The 20,002-nt window shown below is 43.6% G+C and overlaps 1 protein-coding gene across 1 annotated transcript in view; it reads right to left on the bottom strand.

The window, feature by feature from the left end:
• LOC134929627 (uncharacterized) overlaps positions 1 to 20,002 on the bottom strand; it is a 147,263-nt gene that overhangs the window by 53,258 nt on the left and 74,003 nt on the right. The window contains exons 6-7 of the mRNA XM_063925211.1: positions 2,276 to 2,539; positions 147 to 354 (exon numbers count right to left, since the gene is read on the bottom strand). Of these exons, the coding sequence (XP_063781281.1) occupies positions 147 to 354; positions 2,276 to 2,539 (472 nt within the window). The remainder of the gene's footprint in view (positions 1 to 146; positions 355 to 2,275; positions 2,540 to 20,002) is intronic.

Genomic DNA, 20,002 nt, shown 5'->3' on the forward strand with positions numbered 1-20,002 from the left:
CAGCAGCTGTGTCCAATTACACAGCTGCTGTGTACCATGTGTCCATCTCTGAATCACTCCCACTGTTTTAAAATAATGATTTTGCAGAATTTAAAAAACACAATGTTAAGTTTACTATGAGATCTCCAATATGAAGAATATTGTACCTTGCGAGTAGGTGAAAAAAAGACTTGATTGGGTTTCCTGGTTGAGAATTGATTGTTTACAATCATTTTCTCTGAATGGCTTTTGTATGTCTTCTTCACTGCCAATCTTCTTCTCATTATGACTAGAATATGTAAGAAATTCTGCTGGTAGCTGAACAAAGATGTCATATTCATTTTGCTCATTTATATATAGTGGCAGTTTTAAGATCTAAAATATAAGATAAAATGGCATTAATAATTTTTCAATTCAACGTGTCTATCTTACCTCAACGTATTTCCTAGCCAGGGGTATCTCATGCAGTCAGGATTAACTTTTGTTCTGGGGTAATAAGCCAAACAAGCATCTCAATTAGTGCTTAATCAAATGTTACAAGAAAACATGTTCTGCTTCCACCCATGAAACCAAATACTACCAAGAGGGTGCATCTATCAAATGCCCGCCCTCCAACTAACTCCCACACAAAAAAGTGCTCTGTAACAGGCAATGACCCCACAAATAATATTAATATTTAATAAATAAACATATTTCACCTCAACCAGCCCTGACATCAAATTAACCGAACTTACATTAAAATCTACACACACCACATTATTAAATCCCCTCATTCTCATATATCATCACTCCCCTACACCAATCCAAACAACATTAATGATACTACACACAGATTCCCAGATAACACTACCGTAACATACACCAGAACCAAGATTAGATAGATATGGGACAAAAGAATGGAAATGGAAGATTACAAAACATTTTTTCCTGATACTTTGTTTTGAGCCAGCCATCAGTGATATCCAGCAATCAATGTCAAAAATATTTAGCCTACCCCCATCCAAGACAGCAAACAAAAATCATCCATTCTCTCAGGTGTCCCTATGCAGTCCACTAGAGGACCAGTCCAGGGACAGCATGCCCTGCTGGCACTTGGCCCAGATTGGCCTAGACTTGTAAAAGTGTTCCTTGATATGTACAGTAGTTTTTCGTGCTTGTGTGATACAAATGAGTCAAACTTAAATGTTTATCTGTATCCTAAATACTTCTAATTACAAGTAAAAATTAAATTAAACTAATGCCCTTTATGTGAATTCTCCATATGTATCTATCAAGGTCAGAAGATATTATTATGGAATCAAATGCTTACTCCTATCCTGGACAATGGATATGTTCCTCAGAACTGAAGTTAACTGGCGATCACCCACCTTTGTATTTCAGCTAGACTGATGCTGTCTTCCCAATGGTTGTTAGTACACTGTGCAAGGACAGTTTAAAATTATCAATTGCATAACAATGGTACTGTAATTCACTGGCAATTCAGACCATGAGTTTTATTATTTCACGCAGTGGTAATTTGTATACTAAAAATAACATTGGAAATAAGATGGAGCCCTGTGGATTGCTACATGACAGGAGAATTGCATCCTCTCTGTACAGTACACATAACATCATATAGCTTGTCTATCTTTACTCTCACACCCTCCTGACCCTTTGCCAAATTGCTGGGTGATCATATCATACAAACCATTAAGAACCTAGCAATCTGGTGGACCATTATGCAATAGGTAGCATCTATCCTTGTGTATCAATGCCTATTTCCCTAGCATCTATCCTTGTGTATCAATGCCTATTTGCGAGCAGGGCCTTCCTACCTCTATGTCTGTCTGTTTTTACCCAGTTTTGTTCTATTATTGTTGTTCTAATTGTAAAGCTCAACAGAATATTCTGCCCTATATAAGAAACTGTTAATAAATAAATAAATTGGTGCAGAGAATTGTACTCCTAAAGACACATTGTGACTCTTGGAGCTATCATCAGTAATAATGCTGGGTGCACCTCAGACCTCAGTTTTGAGCAGTGGATTGTAAGAACAAGATGTGTTAGTTTATCAACAAGTCATCTCCCAAGATAACCAATCTTCAGACAGTCTATCTAGGACCAAAGGAAGCCCAGGAGGTGCAGCTATATTTATTTGCAAAGGGCCATAGACCCACCCCCATAAACTTGAGCATATTCCACTTAGTACCGAAGGAAAAGATTAACTTAACTACACTGTTTTAATACACCAAAGGGTTATATTTACTAATGTATGTAACAGCTTTTCAATAAAAACTAAAAAAAAAAAAAATCATACCTGAAAATATAAGTTACACAGCCAGTGGTCCAAATCTGTCATGATAAGATCTTCAATTTTATTGAAGCGATCAATCCTTGTGTCATAATGTCCTCTCAAGAATGGACATTTAAACTTGCCTTCTAAAACATTTAAGTTGTTGTCACAAAGTGGGAAAATACCCCATCCCACTGCTCGATCAATGTAAGTGTCTTTTCCATGCAGTAAGTATAGTTCAAGGAGCAGAGTCATTCCAGACTTTATTTTCTTTTCAGTGGGCAGTAGCTATAAAAAATGTAAACAGGAAAGCTCTATTCAGTAATTAATGCAAGCTGAGAGCTCTATCCAGATCTATCCAGCTGTAAAATTATTAAAGAGGAGAGCCACACACATCAAAGAAAATTCAAAAAGCGTTTTTGTCATAGGTCCCAGCATTACTTGTGACAATCACTCAATTTTTATCATGCTTTATATCTTAGACTTCTAAAATGGCTTCATTTGCCCATCCATTTAGTAATAATTAAAAAAAAAAGTACATTCACTTTCAAGATCTAATGGTTCTCTAAGACATCAGGAATAAATTAATGCAGGTATATGTTTATAATATACATGAGTGCAAAAATCTTATTCAAAACTCTAAATGTTGTGTTTTGTTTTTTCCTTTATTCATGTTTTAGTAATCAATCAGGTTATACAGGTCTGTTTTGCGTTTGTGATTTATTAATGAATATTTAGTACAGGAACAAAATATAAGAAAAAGTAACAAGTATTTCTCCATTATTATGAGGTTGTATACTGTATTACATACATTATGAAAATATATTCATAGGCATTATATTGATACGGACTAAAACAGAAGCATCTGTTGTATAGGACCATAGCCCTGTGGTGGCTGCTTTTAAGCCATTAACAGTATCAGATTTCATTTAAACCAGACACATTTTTTTTTTATAAAACCACCAGAAGAAAGGCTAAAAGCATTATACTCAAATTAGTCACAATGTATATTTTTCATTAAACTAAGGTCTTTTTGGCTAGCTTGCTTAACGTAACTTTATACATAGTAAGTCTACCAATGGCATTAGTTAATCCTCAAAATGTATATAATTAAGTCAACAGAATCAATTAAAAATGTATGGATTGATATGCAAACATCATAACATTATGTTGGGTTTTATGAGACATTTCACAATAATATAAACAATAATTAAAACAGTAGTTTATGAGTGTGGAATAATACAAAAGCAATCCTAACGGGTACAATAAAACTGTGATTTGACTATAGGCAATGATTTATATACATATCTTTATTGTAGAAGTTGTATTGCTCCTTTAAGTATGGTTGTTTTACTGTATCTATATAACAAAAGTAAGTACTGATTGAGGGTTGAATTCAATCAGCTCCCTTAATGTAATGGGGGTGAAAAAGGGAGGTAGCCTCGATCTTTAACGCATCGGGCTATTCAATAACAGCCCCCTTTTCTCGCCTGTTAAATTAGCCTGTTTTTTGGTGTTAACACATAGAATCCCAGAACTATGGGGGTCATTCCGAGTTGATCGCTAGATAAAAAAATTTCACAGTGCAGCGATTAAGTGAAAAAGCGGCACTTCTGCTCATACATATGCGACGCAATGCGCACGCGTGACGTACTTTCACTACAGCCGATGTAGTTTTACACAAGATCTAGCGAAGCTTTCTATCGCAATGTCTGCCGCAGAGTGATTGACATGAAGTGGGCATTTCTGGGTATCAACTGACCGTTTACAGGGAGTGTTTGGAAAAACGCAGGCGTGCCAGGAAAAACGCAGGTGTGGCTGGGAGAAAGCAGGGTGCGTTTGTGACGTCAAATTCAGAACTGAACAGTCTGAAGTGGTCGCAAGCGCTGAGTAGGTCTGGAGCTACTCTGAAACTGCACTTTTATTTTGTAGCCGCTGTGCTATCCTTCCGTTCGCACTTCTGCTAAGCTAAAATACACTCCCAGTGGGAGGTGGCATAGCGTTTGCATGGCTGCTAAAAACTGCTAGCGAGCAATCAACTCAGAATGACCCCCTATGTGTCAACGTTATGAGGCACCTGAAACAGGCTAATTATAAGGGATTTGTTTTTCACGCTTAGGTGCAAAACGAAATGCCAGTTAAATGCAGCCTGTGGGCTAACTCCAGGGACTAAATGAATGGCCCTGTGGGATCAATTAGCTTGCAGTAAATTACCGTGGCTAATTGAATTCCCCCCTAAGATTACTTCAGCCCTCCAAAATGTGTGCAAACATACGTGGCAAGCAGACATAACTGTTCAGGACTGCAGATTTCAATAAAAAAAAAGAAAATACAAAACGCCTCCTTGTTACGACTTATGCTGCCCCAGCCAACCAGTGGCATGAGGTCTGTGAACCAGTGGCATAAGGTCTGTGAACCAGTGGCATGAGGTAGGATAGAGGCTGAGGCCTAGCTGTGAGCATGAGTCTCATCTCCACCTTTACAGATCCAAATACCTGGAAATAGGGTTGGACTGAGCCCCAGGGGTACAGGGAAAAACCCCGGTGGGCCCTACTGCTGGGAGGGGGGGGGGGGGGGGGGGGGAGAGAAAAAGACACACACACACACACAACCTCCTCCTCTATATATATATATACATACCCTTTGAAGAAGTCATATGTGACGAAACGCGTTGGGTTCCCTGCACTGACCCCCTGCCTATTTTTTAAAGCTAAGTCGAATCTCCTACCTTATATTGAGATTTTATATATTTTTATCTCTTAAAAATTTTGTACATTTTTATCTATTTAGATTTTATACCTTGATTAAACTGGTTTACTTTTATATATATATTTTTTGGCTCATAAATTTAAAGTTTTTTAGTACGTACTTTTTAAACAACACAGGTCGCCGGTACCCCTATCCCCCACTTTTTTCCATATATATATATATATATATATATGTGTACAGTATATGTATTTATCAATGGACCCAGACCATGAATTCTCGAATGGATAGTTGAGTCTCTTCGGTGGCTGGCCACACCCCTAAACATGGACCCCTAGAACTGCATCCCCCCGGTGGGGCCTTCATGCCCCAGTCCGACACTGCCCGGAAAGGGGAAGAGAGGAGATCATGTGGGAGGAAAGACGGAGAAAGTTGGGGAAAATAAGGAGGAAGAAGAGAGACAAAGAGAAAGGGGCAGTTGTGTGAGTGCAGTTGACTAAGGGGTCAAACCAGGTTCAGTATGATTTAACAACGGTAGGGATGCTGCCTGTCAGTATACCGTCAGCGGCATCCAGGCTATCAGGATGCCGGCAGGAAAGCGAGTGCAAAGTGTCCCCTTGCAAGCTCACTGTGCTCCCCACAGGTTCTGTTCCCACGTGTGGGAATAGCCCCTGTGAGTGTGGGTTCCTGCTTTCGGTATTGTCAGCAGTCTGGATTCTGGCGTTCGTATCCTGACCACCAGGATTCTTACTGCCGGCAAATTAACTGCATCCCGTCAAATACACTATTGCAACTAACTATCAACTCCATCGAAAGGGTGCACATATCCATGTGTGGGTGATTTATACATAGGTGAATATTTCTTTATGTTTATTTATATTTTGGGACAGATCCACTAGAATCTGGAATGAGGTAAAATAGATTAAAATACTGAAAAGAGAATATCTATTTCATTTGTGAAGAACTTGATCCAGTGTTGGACATATCTGGTGTCATTTTATACCTAGCTTTGTGCATTGTATTTTGGATGAAGTGGGTGGTTTTATGACCGTCTTGTATCTTATTATAGTAAAACAGCACAGGAGCTGATTCTGAGTCAGACACAGCTGCATCTGTGTCTGTGTTTATTGGTGGTTGCCCACCTGAGACTATGCAAATACAGCCACAAAGTCCTTCCCTGGGAGTAAATTTAGTAAGATGGGAGTTCTATTTAAGATGGGATGTTGCCCATAGCAACCAATCAAATTCCAGGTATTATCTTCTAGAACAGGGGTGGGCAAATATTTCAGCTGAGGGGCCACTTGACATTTCCTGTCAATATCCGAGGGCCACATACAAAATAGCAGCTCCCCCCACTTGCCAAAAATATAGGGACGTGGCTTCATGTGGAAGGGGTGTGGGCAAAAAATAATACATATTCATATTAGGCTGCACAATAGTCTCCAGTATTCAAATTTGCGCCACACAGCCCCACTTACACACATTACAGCAGGTAGAGCCCCCTTTTACACATTAACATTTTATTTAGGATTATTATTGTGCAGCAAGCAAATTAGCCAGTGTCTTATGGCCCCTGGGGAAAGGTGTGACACTGTGACAGAACACGGGGGGGGGGGTGACACAGTGACAGAACATGGGGGGGTGACTGTGACAGAACACGGGGTGTGTGACACAGCGACAGAACATGGTGGGGGTGACACGGTGACAGAACACGGAGGGTGTGACATAGTGACAGAACACGGGGGGTTACACAGTGATAGAACACGGGGGGGTTACACGTGACAGAACACCGGGGTGACATGGTGACAGAACATGGGAGGGATTGGTATAGCGAGAGCTAAAGATCTCTCCCCCAAACCTAAAAACAGTCTGACGCCACTGCCTGCACACACAAATATACGCACACTATCAAACACACTCTCTCTCACACACACACACACACACACACACACACACACACACACACACACACACACACACACACACAAACACTCACTTTCTTTCTCTCACTTTTCCCATTAACTTACTGATCTGGCTGGCAGTGGCAGGAAGGATGGATCTGTAGCAGTCTGGCTCTTGTCCAGTGTAGCTCCGCCCCCTGAGGCCCCATGTAGTCCCACCCCCTCATCGGCCCTTTTCAGCTGAACACAGCCGTTGTCACTGGGGACTCTGGAGGCGGGAGGAGGAGGCTGCTACAACGCAGCAGCAGGGGAGAGAGGCGCCGTCGGCAGCTTGGAGGTACTGCAGTGCAGAGCAATGACAAGCAGCTCAGCCGGTCGGGCCGCTTGTCATTGCTCGCTGGTGGGAGGCAGTGGGCCGGGCAGGATCGGTTTGCGGGCCACATCCTGCCCGTGGCCCGTATTTTGCCCACCCCTATTCTAGAAGGTGCTAGATAAATGAGAAGTAGAATCTGATTGGTTGCTATGGGCAACATCCCAGCTTAAATAGAACTCCAATCTTAGAAAATTTACCCCCTGGTGTACATCCGTGCATTCATATATGCAAAGACTGAGACGCCCATTGTTATCACCTGTAGATACTAGAGATGAGCGCCTGAAATTTTTCGGGTTTTGTGTTTTGGTTTTGGGTTCGGTTCCGCGGCCGTGTTTTGGGTTCGAACGCGTTTTGGCAAAACCTCACCGAATTTTTTTTTGTCGGATTCGGGTGTGTTTTGGATTCGGGTGTTTTTTTCAAAAAACACTAAAAAACAGCTTAAATCATAGAATTTGGGGGTCATTTTGATCCCAAAGTATTATTAACCTCAAAAACCATAATTTACACTCATTTTCAGTCTATTCTGAATACCTCACACCTCACAATATTATTTTTAGTCCTAAAATTTGCACCGAGGTCTCTGTGTGAGTAAGATAAGCGACCCTAGTGGCCGACACAAACACCGGGCCCATCTAGGAGTGGCACTGCAGTGTCACGCAGGATGTCCCTTCCAAAAAACCCTCCCCAAACAGCACATGACGCAAAGAAAAAAAGAGGCGCAATGAGGTAGCTGTGTGAGTAAGATTAGCGACCCTAGTGGCCGACACAAACACCGGGCCCATCTAGGAGTGGCACTGCAGTGTCACGCAGGATGGCCCTTCCAAAAAACCCTCCCCAAACAGCACATGACGCAAAGAAAAAAAGAGGCGCAATGAGGTAGCTGTGTGAGTAAGATTAGCGACCCTAGTGGCCGACACAAACAACGGGCCCATCTAGGAGTGGCACTGCAGTGTCACGCAGGATGTCCCTTCCAAAAAACCCTCCCCAAACAGCACATGACGCAAAGAAAAAAAGAGGCGCAATGAGGTAGCTGACTGTGTGAGTAAGATTAGCGACCCTAGTGGCCGACACAAACACCGGGCCCATTTAGGAGTGGCACTGCAGTGTCACGCAGGATGTCCCTTCCAAAAAACCCTCCCCAATCAGCACATGATGCAAAGAAAAAGAAAAAAGAGGTGCAAGATGGAATTGTCCTTGGGCCCTCCCACCCACCCTTATGTTGTATAAACAAAACAGGACATGCACACTTTAACCAACCCATCATTTCAGTGACAGGGTCTGCCACACGACTGTGACTGATATGACGGGTTGGTTTGGACCCCCCCCAAAAAAGAAGCAATTAATCTCTCCTTGCACAAACTGGCTCTACAGAGGCAAGATGTCCACCTCATCATCACCCTCCGATATATCACCATGTACATCCCCCTCCTCACAGATTATCAATTCGTCCCCACTGGAATCCACCATCTCAGCTCCCTGTGTACTTTGTGGAGGCAATTGCTGCTGGTCAATGTCTCCGCGGAGGAATTGATTATAATTCATTTTAATGAACATCATCTTCTCCACATTTTCTGGATGTAACCTCGTACGCCGATTGCTGACAAGGTGAGTGGCGGCACTAAACACTCTTTCGGAGTACACACTTGTGGGAGGGCAACTTAGGTAGAATAAAGCCAGTTTGTGCAAGGGCCTCCAAATTGCCTCTTTTTCCTGCCAGTATAAGTACGGACTGTGTGACGTGCCTACTTGGATGCGGTCACTCATATAATCCTCCACCATTCTATCAATGTTGAGAGAATCATATGCAGTGACAGTAGACGACATGTCCGTAATCGTTGTCAGGTCCTTCAGTCCGGACCAGATGTCAGCATCAGCAGTCGCTCCAGACTGCCCTGCATCACCGCCAGCGGGTGGGCTCGGAATTCTGAGCCTTTTCCTCGCACCCCCAGTTGCGGGAGAATGTGAAGGAGGAGATGTTGACAGGTCGCGTTCCGCTTGACTTGACAATTTTGTCACCAGCAGGTCTTTCAACCCCAGCAGACTTGTGTCTGCCGGAAAGAGAGATCCAAGGTAGGCTTTAAATCTAGGATCGAGCACGGTGGCCAAAATGTAGTGCTCTGATTTCAACAGATTGACCACCCGTGAATCCTTGTTAAGCGAATTAAGGGCTCCATCCACAAGTCCCACATGCCTAGCGGAATCGCTCCGTGTTAGCTCCTCCTTCAATGTCTCCAGCTTCTTCTGCAAAAGCCTGATGAGGGGAATGACCTGACTCAGGCTGGCAGTGTCTGAACTGACTTCACGTGTGGCAAGTTCAAAGGGCATCAGAACCTTGCACAACGTTGAAATCATTCTCCACTGCGCTTGAGACAGGTGCATTCCACCTACTATATCGTGCTCAATTGTATAGGCTTGAATGGCCTTTTGCTGCTCCTCCAACCTCTGAAGCATATAGAGGGTTGAATTCCACCTCGTTACCACTTCTTGCTTCAGATGATGGCAGGGCAGGTTCAGGCGTTTTTGGTGGTGCTCCAGTCTTCTGTACGTGGTGCCTGTACGCCGAAAGTGTCCCGCAATTCTTCTGGCCACCGACAGCATCTCTTGCACGCCCCTGTCGTTTTTTAAAAAATTCTGCACCACCAAATTCAAGGTATGTGCAAAACATGGGACGTGCTGGAATTTGCCCATATTTAATGCACACACAATATTGCTGGCGTTGTCCGATGCCACAAATCCACAGGAGAGTCCAATTGGGGTAAGCCATTCCGCGATGATCTTCCTCAGTTGCCGTAAGAGGTTTTCAGCTGTGTGCGTATTCTGGAAAGCGGTGATACAAAGCGTAGCCTGCCTAGGAAAGAGTTGGCGTTTGCGAGATGCTGCTACTGGTGCCGCCGCTGCTGTTCTTGCGGCGGGAGTCCATACATCTACCCAGTGGGCTGTCACAGTCATATAGTCCTGACCCTGCCCTGCTCCACTTGTCCACATGTCCGTGGTTAAGTGGACATTGGGTACAACTGCATTTTTTAGGACACTGGTGAGTCTTTTTCTGACGTCCGTGTACATTTTCGGTATCGCCTGCCTAGAGAAGTGGAACCTAGATGGTATTTGGTAACGGGGGCACACTGCCTCAATAAATTGTCTAGTTCCCTGTGAACTAACGGCGGATACCGGACGCACGTCTAACACCAACATAGTTGTCAAGGCCTCAGTTATCCGCTTTGCAGCAGGATGACTGCTGTGATATTTCATCTTCCTCGCAAAGGACTGTTGGACAGTCAATTGCTTACTGGAAGTAGTACAAGTGGGCTTACGACTTCCCCTCTGGGATGACCATCGACTCCCAGCAGCAACAACAGCAGCGCCAGCAGCAGTAGGCGTTACACGCAAGGATGCATCGGAGGAATCCCAGGCAGGAGAGGACTCGTCAGAATTGCCAGTGACATGGCCTGCAGGACTATTGGCATTCCTGGGGAAGGAGGAAATTGACACTGAGGGAGTTGGTGGGGTGGTTTGCGTGAGCTTGGTTACAAGAGGAAGGGATTTACTGGTCAGTGGACTGCTTCCGCTGTCGCCCAAAGTTTTTGAACTTGTCACTGACTTATTATGAATGCGCTGCAGGTGACGTATAAGGGAGGATGTTCCGAGGTGGTTAACGTCCTTACCCCTACTTATTACAGCTTGACAAAGGCAACACACGGCTTGACACCTGTTGTCCGCTTTTCTGTTGAAATACCTCCACACTGAAGAGCTGATTTTTTTGGTATTTTCACCAGGCATGTCAACGGCCATATTCCTCCCACGGACAACAGGTGTCTCCCCGGGTGCCTGACTTAAACAAACCACCTCACCATCAGAATCCTCCTGGTCAATTTCCTCCCCAGCGCCAGCAACACCCATATCCTCCTCATCCTGGTGTACTTCAACATCTTCATCTTCAATCTGACTATCAGGAACTGGACTGCGGGTGCTCCTTCCAGCACTTGCAGGGGGCGTGCAAATGGTGGAAGGCGCATGCTCTTCACGTCCAGTGTTGGGAAGGTCAGGCATCGCAACCGACACAATTGGACTCTCCTTGTGGATTTGGGATTTCGAAGAACGCACAGTTCTTTGCGGTGCTTTTGCCAGCTTGAGTCTTTTCAGTTTTCTAGCGAGAGGCTGAGTGCTTCCATCCTCATGTGAAGCTGAACCACTAGCCATGAACATAGGCCAGGGCCTCAGCCGTTCCTTGCCACTCCGTGTGGTAAATGGCATATTGGCAAGTTTACGCTTCTCCTCCGACAATTTTATTTTAGGTTTTGGAGTCCTTTTTTTACTGATATTTGGTGTTTTGGATTTGACATGCTCTGTACTATGACATTGGGCATCGGCCTTGGCAGACGACGTTGCTGGCATTTCATCGTCTCGGCCATGACTAGTGGCAGCAGCTTCAGCACGAGGTGGAAGTGGATCTTGATCTTTCCCTAATTTTGGAACCTCAACATTTTTGTTCTCCATATTTTAATAGGCACAACTAAAAGGCACCTCAGGTAAACAATGGAGATGGATACTAGTATACAATTATGGACTGCCTGCCGAGTGCAGACACAGAGGTAGCCACAGCCGTGAACTACCGTACTGTACTGTGTCTGCTGCTAATATAGACTGGTTGATAAAGAGATGTCTATGTAACTATGTATGTATAAAGAAGAAAGAAAAAAAAACCACGGTTAGGTGGTATACAATTATGGACGGACTGCCTGCCGAGTGCAGACACAGAGGTAGCCACAGCCGTGAACTACCGTACTGTACTGTGTCTGCTGCTAATATAGACTGGTTGATAAAGAGATGTCGTAGTAGTATGTATGTATAAAGAAGAAAAAAAAACCACGGTTTGGTGGTATACAATTATGGACGGACTGCCTGCCGAGTGCAGACACAGAGGTAGCCACAGCCGTGAACTACCGTACTGTGTCTGCTGCGACTGGATGATAAATGATATAAAAAATATATATATATCACTACTGCAGCCGGACAGGTATATATTATATATTATATAATGACGGACCTGCTGGACACTGTCTGTCAGCAGAATGAGTTTTATTTTTATAGAATAAAAAAAACAACAACACACAAGTGAAGTCACACGACGAGTGTTTAACTTTTTCAGGCAATCACAATATAAGTATACTACTAACTATACTGGTGGTCAGTGTGGTCAGGTCACTGGTCAGTCACACTGGCAGTGGCACTCCTGCAGCAAAAGTGTGCACTGTTTAATTTTAATATAATATTATGTACTCCTGGCTCCTGCTATAACCTATAACTGGCACTGCAGTGCTCCCCAGTCTCCCCCACAATTATAAGCTGTGTGAGCTGAGCAGTCAGACAGATATATAATATATATAGATGATGCAGCACACTGGGCTGAGCCTGAGCAGTGCACACAGATATGGTATGTGACTGAGTCACTGTGTGTATCGCTTTTTTCAGGCAGAGAACGGATATATTAAATAAACTGCACTGTCTGGTGGTCACTCACTATATAATATTATGTACTCCTGGCTCCTGCTATAACCTATAACTGGCACTGCAGTGCTCCCCAGTCTCCCCCACAATTATAAGCTGTGTGAGCTGAGCAGTCAGACAGATATATAATATATATAGATGATGCAGCACACTGGGCTGAGCCTGAGCAGTGCACACAGATATGGTATGTGACTGAGTCACTGTGTGTATCGCTTTTTTCAGGCAGAGAACGGATATATTAAATAAACTGCACTGTCTGGTGGTCACTCACTAGTAAACTCTCTGCACTCTCTACACTTCTACAGTACTCCTCCTAGTCCTAAGCTCCAGTAAATCTCTCTCTCTTATAATCTAAATGGAGAGGACGCCAGCCACGTCCTCTCCCTATCAATCTCAATGCACGTGTGAAAATGGCGGCGACGCGCGGCTCCTTATATAGAATCCGAGTCTCGCGATAGAATCCGAGCCTCGCGAGAATCCGACAGCGTCATGATGACGTTCGGGCGCACTCGGGTTAACCGAGCAAGGCGGGAAGATCCGAGTCGCTCGGACCCGTGAGAAAAAACATGAAGTTCGGGCGGGTTCGGATTCAGAGGAACCGAACCCGCTCATCTCTAGTAGATACTGAAATATTGATTTGTGTTTCTTTAGATTTATCATAGGCTGCACTATGGAAACATGCACCAGACATATGGAAATAAGATTTCTCTATCTGAGTATGGCCCCCTATGTGAGTAGTTGAGCATACAGTATGTGACACTCTAATAACATTGCAATGAGATGGAACATCTCCATGAATGCACTAAGCCAGCTCCCTGTCAGTGCCCAGAAATGGCCACTACATTTTGAACACATTTCTGAGATTATGCATTTCCTGTGAGCCTCAAACACATCTCTGACTATGTGCACACGCTATCTGGATGCATGAGCAGTGCAACATAAACGCATGTGAAGTAGAAAAAAAATCACTTCACTGCAGACATTGGTAGTGCGTGCAACTCACAATCAGGCCTTATGTGAGTAAAAGGGTGGATCGGAAAGTGATGCAAACTGTGCACATTGCTAATCTGTCACAGTTAGTAGTTAAGCATCTGAGTATTTTAGTTATCGAGTAGAGATGTGTGCCATTTTTGCTGGTTTTGTTTTTGGTTCTAATTTTGACATCCGGTTTTGATTGTGTCATTTTTGTTTTCAAAAATTTAGCTAAAAAGCTAAAATCCCATAATTTGGGCATTCTTTGTTCCTACAGTATTACTAACCCTAATAACATTAAATTCCAGTCATTTTCAGTCAATTTTGACCACCTCACAGCTCACAATATTGTTCACCAACATAGACCAAAGACTGTCTGGCTAAACTAAGCAACAGAGCAGGGTCACTAACACATGGCAGTTATTTCTCTTTAAAAATGTTTTGCAAATTAGTCATGTACATATTAGCAATAACCAATCAAACCAACTCACAAGTACTTTCAATATAAAACAATACAACACATACATTTGCTAAGAATCGTGTATTCAATATCATTATTATTATTATTATTATTATTATTATTATTATTATTATTATCCTTTATTTACATGGCGCCACAAGGGTTCTACAGTGTCCAATTACAGAGTACATAAAACAAATAGTCAAAACAGGAAAATATCAACTTACAGTTGAAGACAATATAGGACAAGTACAGGGTAAATAAACACAGCTACATCAACATATGACACTGAAATAAGTATTAGAGAGGAGGGCCCTACTCGTGAGAACTTACATTCTAAAGGGGAGGGTTACAGACGGGGTGACACAGATGGGGTACACAGAGAGCACCTGTAGTGTAGTGTAGTGTAGCCACACCCAATGCCTTTCATCTAATCAGGGACTTTGTCAATCCCCTGACAAAGTCCCTGTTAGGATGAAATGCATTGGGAGTGGCTACACTATGTGGACGCTGTGACATAATCCGATTGGTCCGGAGTCAGCATGAGAGACTCGGCCGGATAGATCATAGCATTGATGTTCTTCTCATTGGCATTTGTATTGCCTTACTCGAGATTTTAAACTTATATGTATGTGGATATTGCTTTTATTCTATACAATTTGATTATCTTTTAATTCACAAGTGCGCTCTCCATTTATTCCTAGCATCAATACAATGACTCCACTGGCCTGGAGGGGGATGCAGCTTCACTTGGAGGATTAACAGGAGAGAAACTCTGGATATTATATGGACAGCTTGAGCAGAGACTGAGGGGTAAATTTACTAAGATAGGAGTTCTGTTTAAGAAGTGATGTTGCCCATAGCAACCAATCAAATTTCAGGTATTATATTTTAGAAGGTGCTAGATAAATGAGAAGTAGAATCTGAGTGGTTGCTATGGGCAACATCCCATCTTAAATAGAACACCCATCTTAGTAAATTTACCCATGAGTATTAATTTATCATATATATAAAGGTTAGCACACAATTGCTGTGCCCGATGCCCTCCACAACACAGCTAATAAGCAATAAGGCTGTATGTTACATACATTTCCAATGGCGACACTCAGGACTCGTTCCAACAAATGACAATACTTGGCTTAATAGGCAACATTTCAGTGCCTAGCAGTGCTTTTATCAAGTCATGTATTAAAATATATATATATATATATATATATATATATATACACACACACACACACATACACTGCGTCTTCCTAGCATATCTATATGTACATGATATAAATGTATGTATATTTATAGACTCAGTTACAGCACTCAACAGGTGGCACTTCACAGACTGTAAATGAAGAAAACTATGCCCTTTATTCCTACTGCATTTCAGGGATACACCACGTCGTCAGGGACAAGCTTATACATATACATACATAGTTGTGGACCCAGGTTTACTATGGCTGAATTTTGTTATGGGGCCGACAAAGGTCTAGTTACACCCCTGCTCTATACTCCCTTTTCCCCCATTAATACCCTCACCTGTCTTGACAAAGATTTCACCTATAACCATGCCCTCACTACTGCCCTTGACTCTACTACCCCAGCTGTTAACATCAGTTTCCTATAGTCCCTTCCCGAACCTTGCACTATACGCTGACCTGTTTTCTCCAAAAGTTCTCTTGTTCTTTAAAGCACCTCTGGAAAAAGTCAATCTCACATTGACTTCCTCTGCTTCAAGCTTACTCTCTAATAGTGTTTTTTTTTTTACTTGATAAACAATCATACTTCAAATCCCTCATCTCCTCACAGGTCTCCAACCCTAAGTAAAAAAGGAACATAAGTATGCAAGATGAGCAAGCTCAGTTCTCCAAGAACCAAGCCCACCTGAACTTCTGGGATCTTAGGGAATCCGAGCCCCGAATCTGGATTTCCCACCAGGCATGGATTAATTTAAAAAAGCTGTTCTCTTCCTGGTGTCGGATCTTATTTATTACTATTACTATTATCCTTTATTTATATGGTGCCACAAGGGTTCCACAGCGCCCAATTACAGAGTACATATGCACATAATCAAAACAGGAAAACAGTGACTTACAGTTGAAGACAATATAGGACAAGTACAGGGTAACTAAGCATAACTACACCAGTAAACGACATAGAGATAAGTTTCAAGGTGGTCAAAAAACTGCGGGATTTGGGCAGTTGAGAATTAGTAATGTAAGTAAAGAATAAACACATGAGGGTAGAGGCCCTACTCGTGAGTGCTTACATTCTAAAGGGGAGGGGCAGACACAGGGGTGACACAGATGGTATAGACTCAGCATGGGACAGAGTGTTAGGATGAGATTTGGTGTGTTTGGTAAAGAAATGGGTCTAAAGAGCCTGTTTGTAGTTTTGAAGAGAGGTGGAGAGTCTGAGGGGGAGAGGTAATCAATTCCAGAGAAAGGGAGCAGCACGTGAAAAATCTTGGCGATAGGAGTGGGAGGAAGTAAACAGAAGACAGGAGGGTCAGCGTGCATTAGCAGAGCGGAAAGAACGGGTGGGAGAGTAAAGGGAGATAAGGTCAGATATCTAAATGGTAGAGGAGTGGGTGAGTGCTTTGTAAGTGAGTGTGAGAAATTTGAATTGGATTCTGAAAGGGAAGGGAAGCCAGTGAAGGGCTTTATAGGAGATGGGAGGTGGATGTAGTGCGTTTGGTGAGGAAGATGAGCCTGGCTGCAGCATTGAGGATAGAATGGAGTGGAGAGAGGTAATTGTCAGGGAGGCCAGTTAGAAGGAGATTACAGTAGTCCAGTCTGGAAATAATCAGTTAGTGAATAATGGTTTTGGTGGCATCCTGGGTGAGAAAAGGTCTGATCCTGGAAATGTTTTTGAGATGAAAATGACAGGTGTGTGAGAGGTGCTGAATGTGTGGTTGGAAGGAGAGGGAGGAGTCAAGGATTATGCCAAGACAGCATACTTGGGGGCTAGAGGAGATAGTCCTGCCATCAATGGATAATGAGATTGTGGGAGGCGAGGTTGTGAAAGATGATCAGCTTAGTCTTAGACATGTTGAGTTTAAGAGAAGAGATAGCAGAAAGACAGTTGGAGGTACGAGTGAGGAGAGCCGTGGAGAGATCAGGGGAGGAAAGGTAGATTTGATTGTCATCAGCATAGAGGTGATATTGGAAGTTAAAAGAACTAATGAGTTCACCTAAAGAGGACATATAGAGAGAGAAAAGGAGAGGACCAAGAACAGAGCCTTGGGGGACACCAACAGTTAATGGAAGTGGGGGGAGGTAGCTTCATGAGAAGAGACAGAGAAGGAACGACCAGAGAGGTAGGATGTCAGCCAGGAGAGGGGAGTATCATGCAGACCGAGAGAGTGAAGGATTTGCACAAGAAGAGGGTGGTCCACAGTGTCAAAAGCAGCAGAGAGGTCAAGAAGAATAAGCAGAGTAGTGGCCCTTAGATTTGGCTGCATGAGGGTCATTGCAGACTTTTGTGAGTGCAGTTTCAGTGGAGTGGAGAGAACGGAAACCAGACTGGAATGGGTCAAGCAGTGAGTGAGAGGAAAGAAAGGCAGTGAGGCAATTATAGACAATATGCTCAAGAAGTTTGGAGGCAAAAGGGAGGAGAGAGATGGGTTGAGTGTTTGGATCAAGGGTAGGTTTTTTAAAAATAGGGGACACAAGAGCATGCTTGAAGGCAGAAGGAGAGAGGTAGAGGAGGAGGTGGGAGAGGATAGGGTCAAGTGGGGAGGTTGTGGGGGGAGGAATGGACGAGGGCCATGACTTCCTCACCAGATACATGGGAGAAAGATGTTAGAGTTGGTAAGAGGGAAGGGGAGGGGTGGCAAGGGATGGGTGGTGGCTGGTTGCTGGTCTGGTGGGATGTGATGTCCTGACGTATGGAATCAATCTTGGATGTGAAATAAGTGGCAAAGTCAAGAGCAGACAATGAGGAAGGGAGAGGAGGTGGTGGTGGGCAGAGGAGGGAGTTAACAGTGGCAAAGAGGTGCCAGGTGTTGGAAGACTGGTTAGAGATGAGAATTTTGAAGTATGATTGTTTAGCGAGGGAAAAGGCAGTACTGAAGGATGAGAGCATAAATTTGAAATGGAGGAAGTCTGCCTTAGAGCGTGATTTCCTCCACTGTCACTCGGTAGTATGTGAGCATTTTTGAAGATATCTGGTGCGTTTGGTGTGCCAGGGTTGAGGTGTTGATCTGTGAGGGTGAATAGTGGTTGGTGGAGCAACAGAGTCAAGGGCAGAAGTAAGATATGCATTGTTTAGGGGTATGGCTTGTTCAGGTCATGTGAGAGTGAGAGAGAGAGAGAGAGAGAGAGAGAGAGAGAGAGAAGAGAGAAGTGAGTCAAACAGGGAGGATAGGGATGAGGTGTCAATAGCCTCAATGTTACGCTTAGTGATGGTAGCCTTAGAAGGGAGAGATGGGGAAGCAGAGATAAATAAGCTGAAAGAGAGCAGGTGGTGGTCAGAGTGGGGAAAAGGTGAATTGGAGAAATCAGAAATATTGCAGCGGTGAGTGAAAACCAGATCCAGTGAGCTCCCGTTTACATGGGAGGGTGAGGTGGTCCACTGGGAGAGACCAAGTGAAGAGGTGAGGTTAAGGAGTTTAGAGGCAAGTGATTTTGTGGGGTTATCTAAAGGGATGTTGAAATCACCTAGGATAATGGAGGGAATGTCAGAAGAGAGGAAATGAGGTAGCCAGGAATTTGGAAGAAAGGCCAGGTGGACGGTAAATAACAGCAACTCGAAGATTAGTAGGTTGGTAGAGGCGTATCACATGGACCTCAAATGTAGAAAATGTAAGGGACGGTTCTGGAGGTATTAGTTGGTATGTGTAGCTAGAGGGTAAAAGGATCCCAACACAACCCCCATGGCGACCCCCGGGTCGGGGTGTGTGTGAGAATGTGAGGCCCCCAGTAGAGAAAGCAGCAGGAGAAATGGTGTCACAGGGAGTAATCCAGGTTTCTATAATGGCTAGGAGAGGCAGGCAGTTGGCCAGGAGAGGCAGGGAGATGTGAATGAGATGATCAGGTTTGCTGTAGCGTTGAGCTAAGATTAATTTGGAAGGAAGAGATAAAGAGGGTGTAGTGAAGGTGTTGGGTCCTTGGCTAGGAAGGGAGACTGCAGGAGTTAGGCAGGGAGGGAGTGCAGTATGAAAGTGGTGTAGAAGAGGTGAGGTGAAAGGCAGAGGAGGGAGAGAGCAGGGTTGAGTGGTGGGGAAAAGAGCCTGTGAAGGGGCAGAAGTAAGTTGCAATGTGGAAACAGAAGAGGAGAGAAAGGGAGAGAAAGGGAGACAGAGGGGAAGATGGGAGACAGAGGAGAGAGGATGAAATGTAGGAGACTGGAAGAGAAGGATAGAGGTGGTACCAGATCTTACATGCTTCGGACTTGATAAGTTCCTCAAGTGGTGATTTGAGTGCCATTTCATAGCTGACGCTGGTCAACAATATTATTCTACTTACTGGGGCACTGCACACAGTCCAGAACTCCTAAGGGCAGCATTATTTATTTTTATTTGAATGTCATTATTTATTTACTTTTAACCATAATAGTCAATCATACAGTGCAGCCCACAGTGCAGTCCACAGCTCCTTATATATGGGCAGCATGTACCCTTGGTGCAAAGTGTACACTTTTTGTCGCTGCCTATATTGCGGCCCAGAGCTGCTAAGGGCAGCATCATTTATTTTTATTTAAATGCCATTATTTTTTTCTTCAACCATTAACATTTTCCCACTAACAGTTTATTCATTTTGTCCCCTGTAAACGGTGTGGTCCCAAAGTGTCTTAAGACTACCAATATTGTTCACATTCCAACGAAAAGTATTCCAAAA

The sequence above is a fragment of the Pseudophryne corroboree genome, chromosome 5 (assembly GCF_028390025.1).
Source record: "Pseudophryne corroboree isolate aPseCor3 chromosome 5, aPseCor3.hap2, whole genome shotgun sequence".
Taxonomy (NCBI): domain Eukaryota; kingdom Metazoa; phylum Chordata; class Amphibia; order Anura; family Myobatrachidae; genus Pseudophryne; species Pseudophryne corroboree.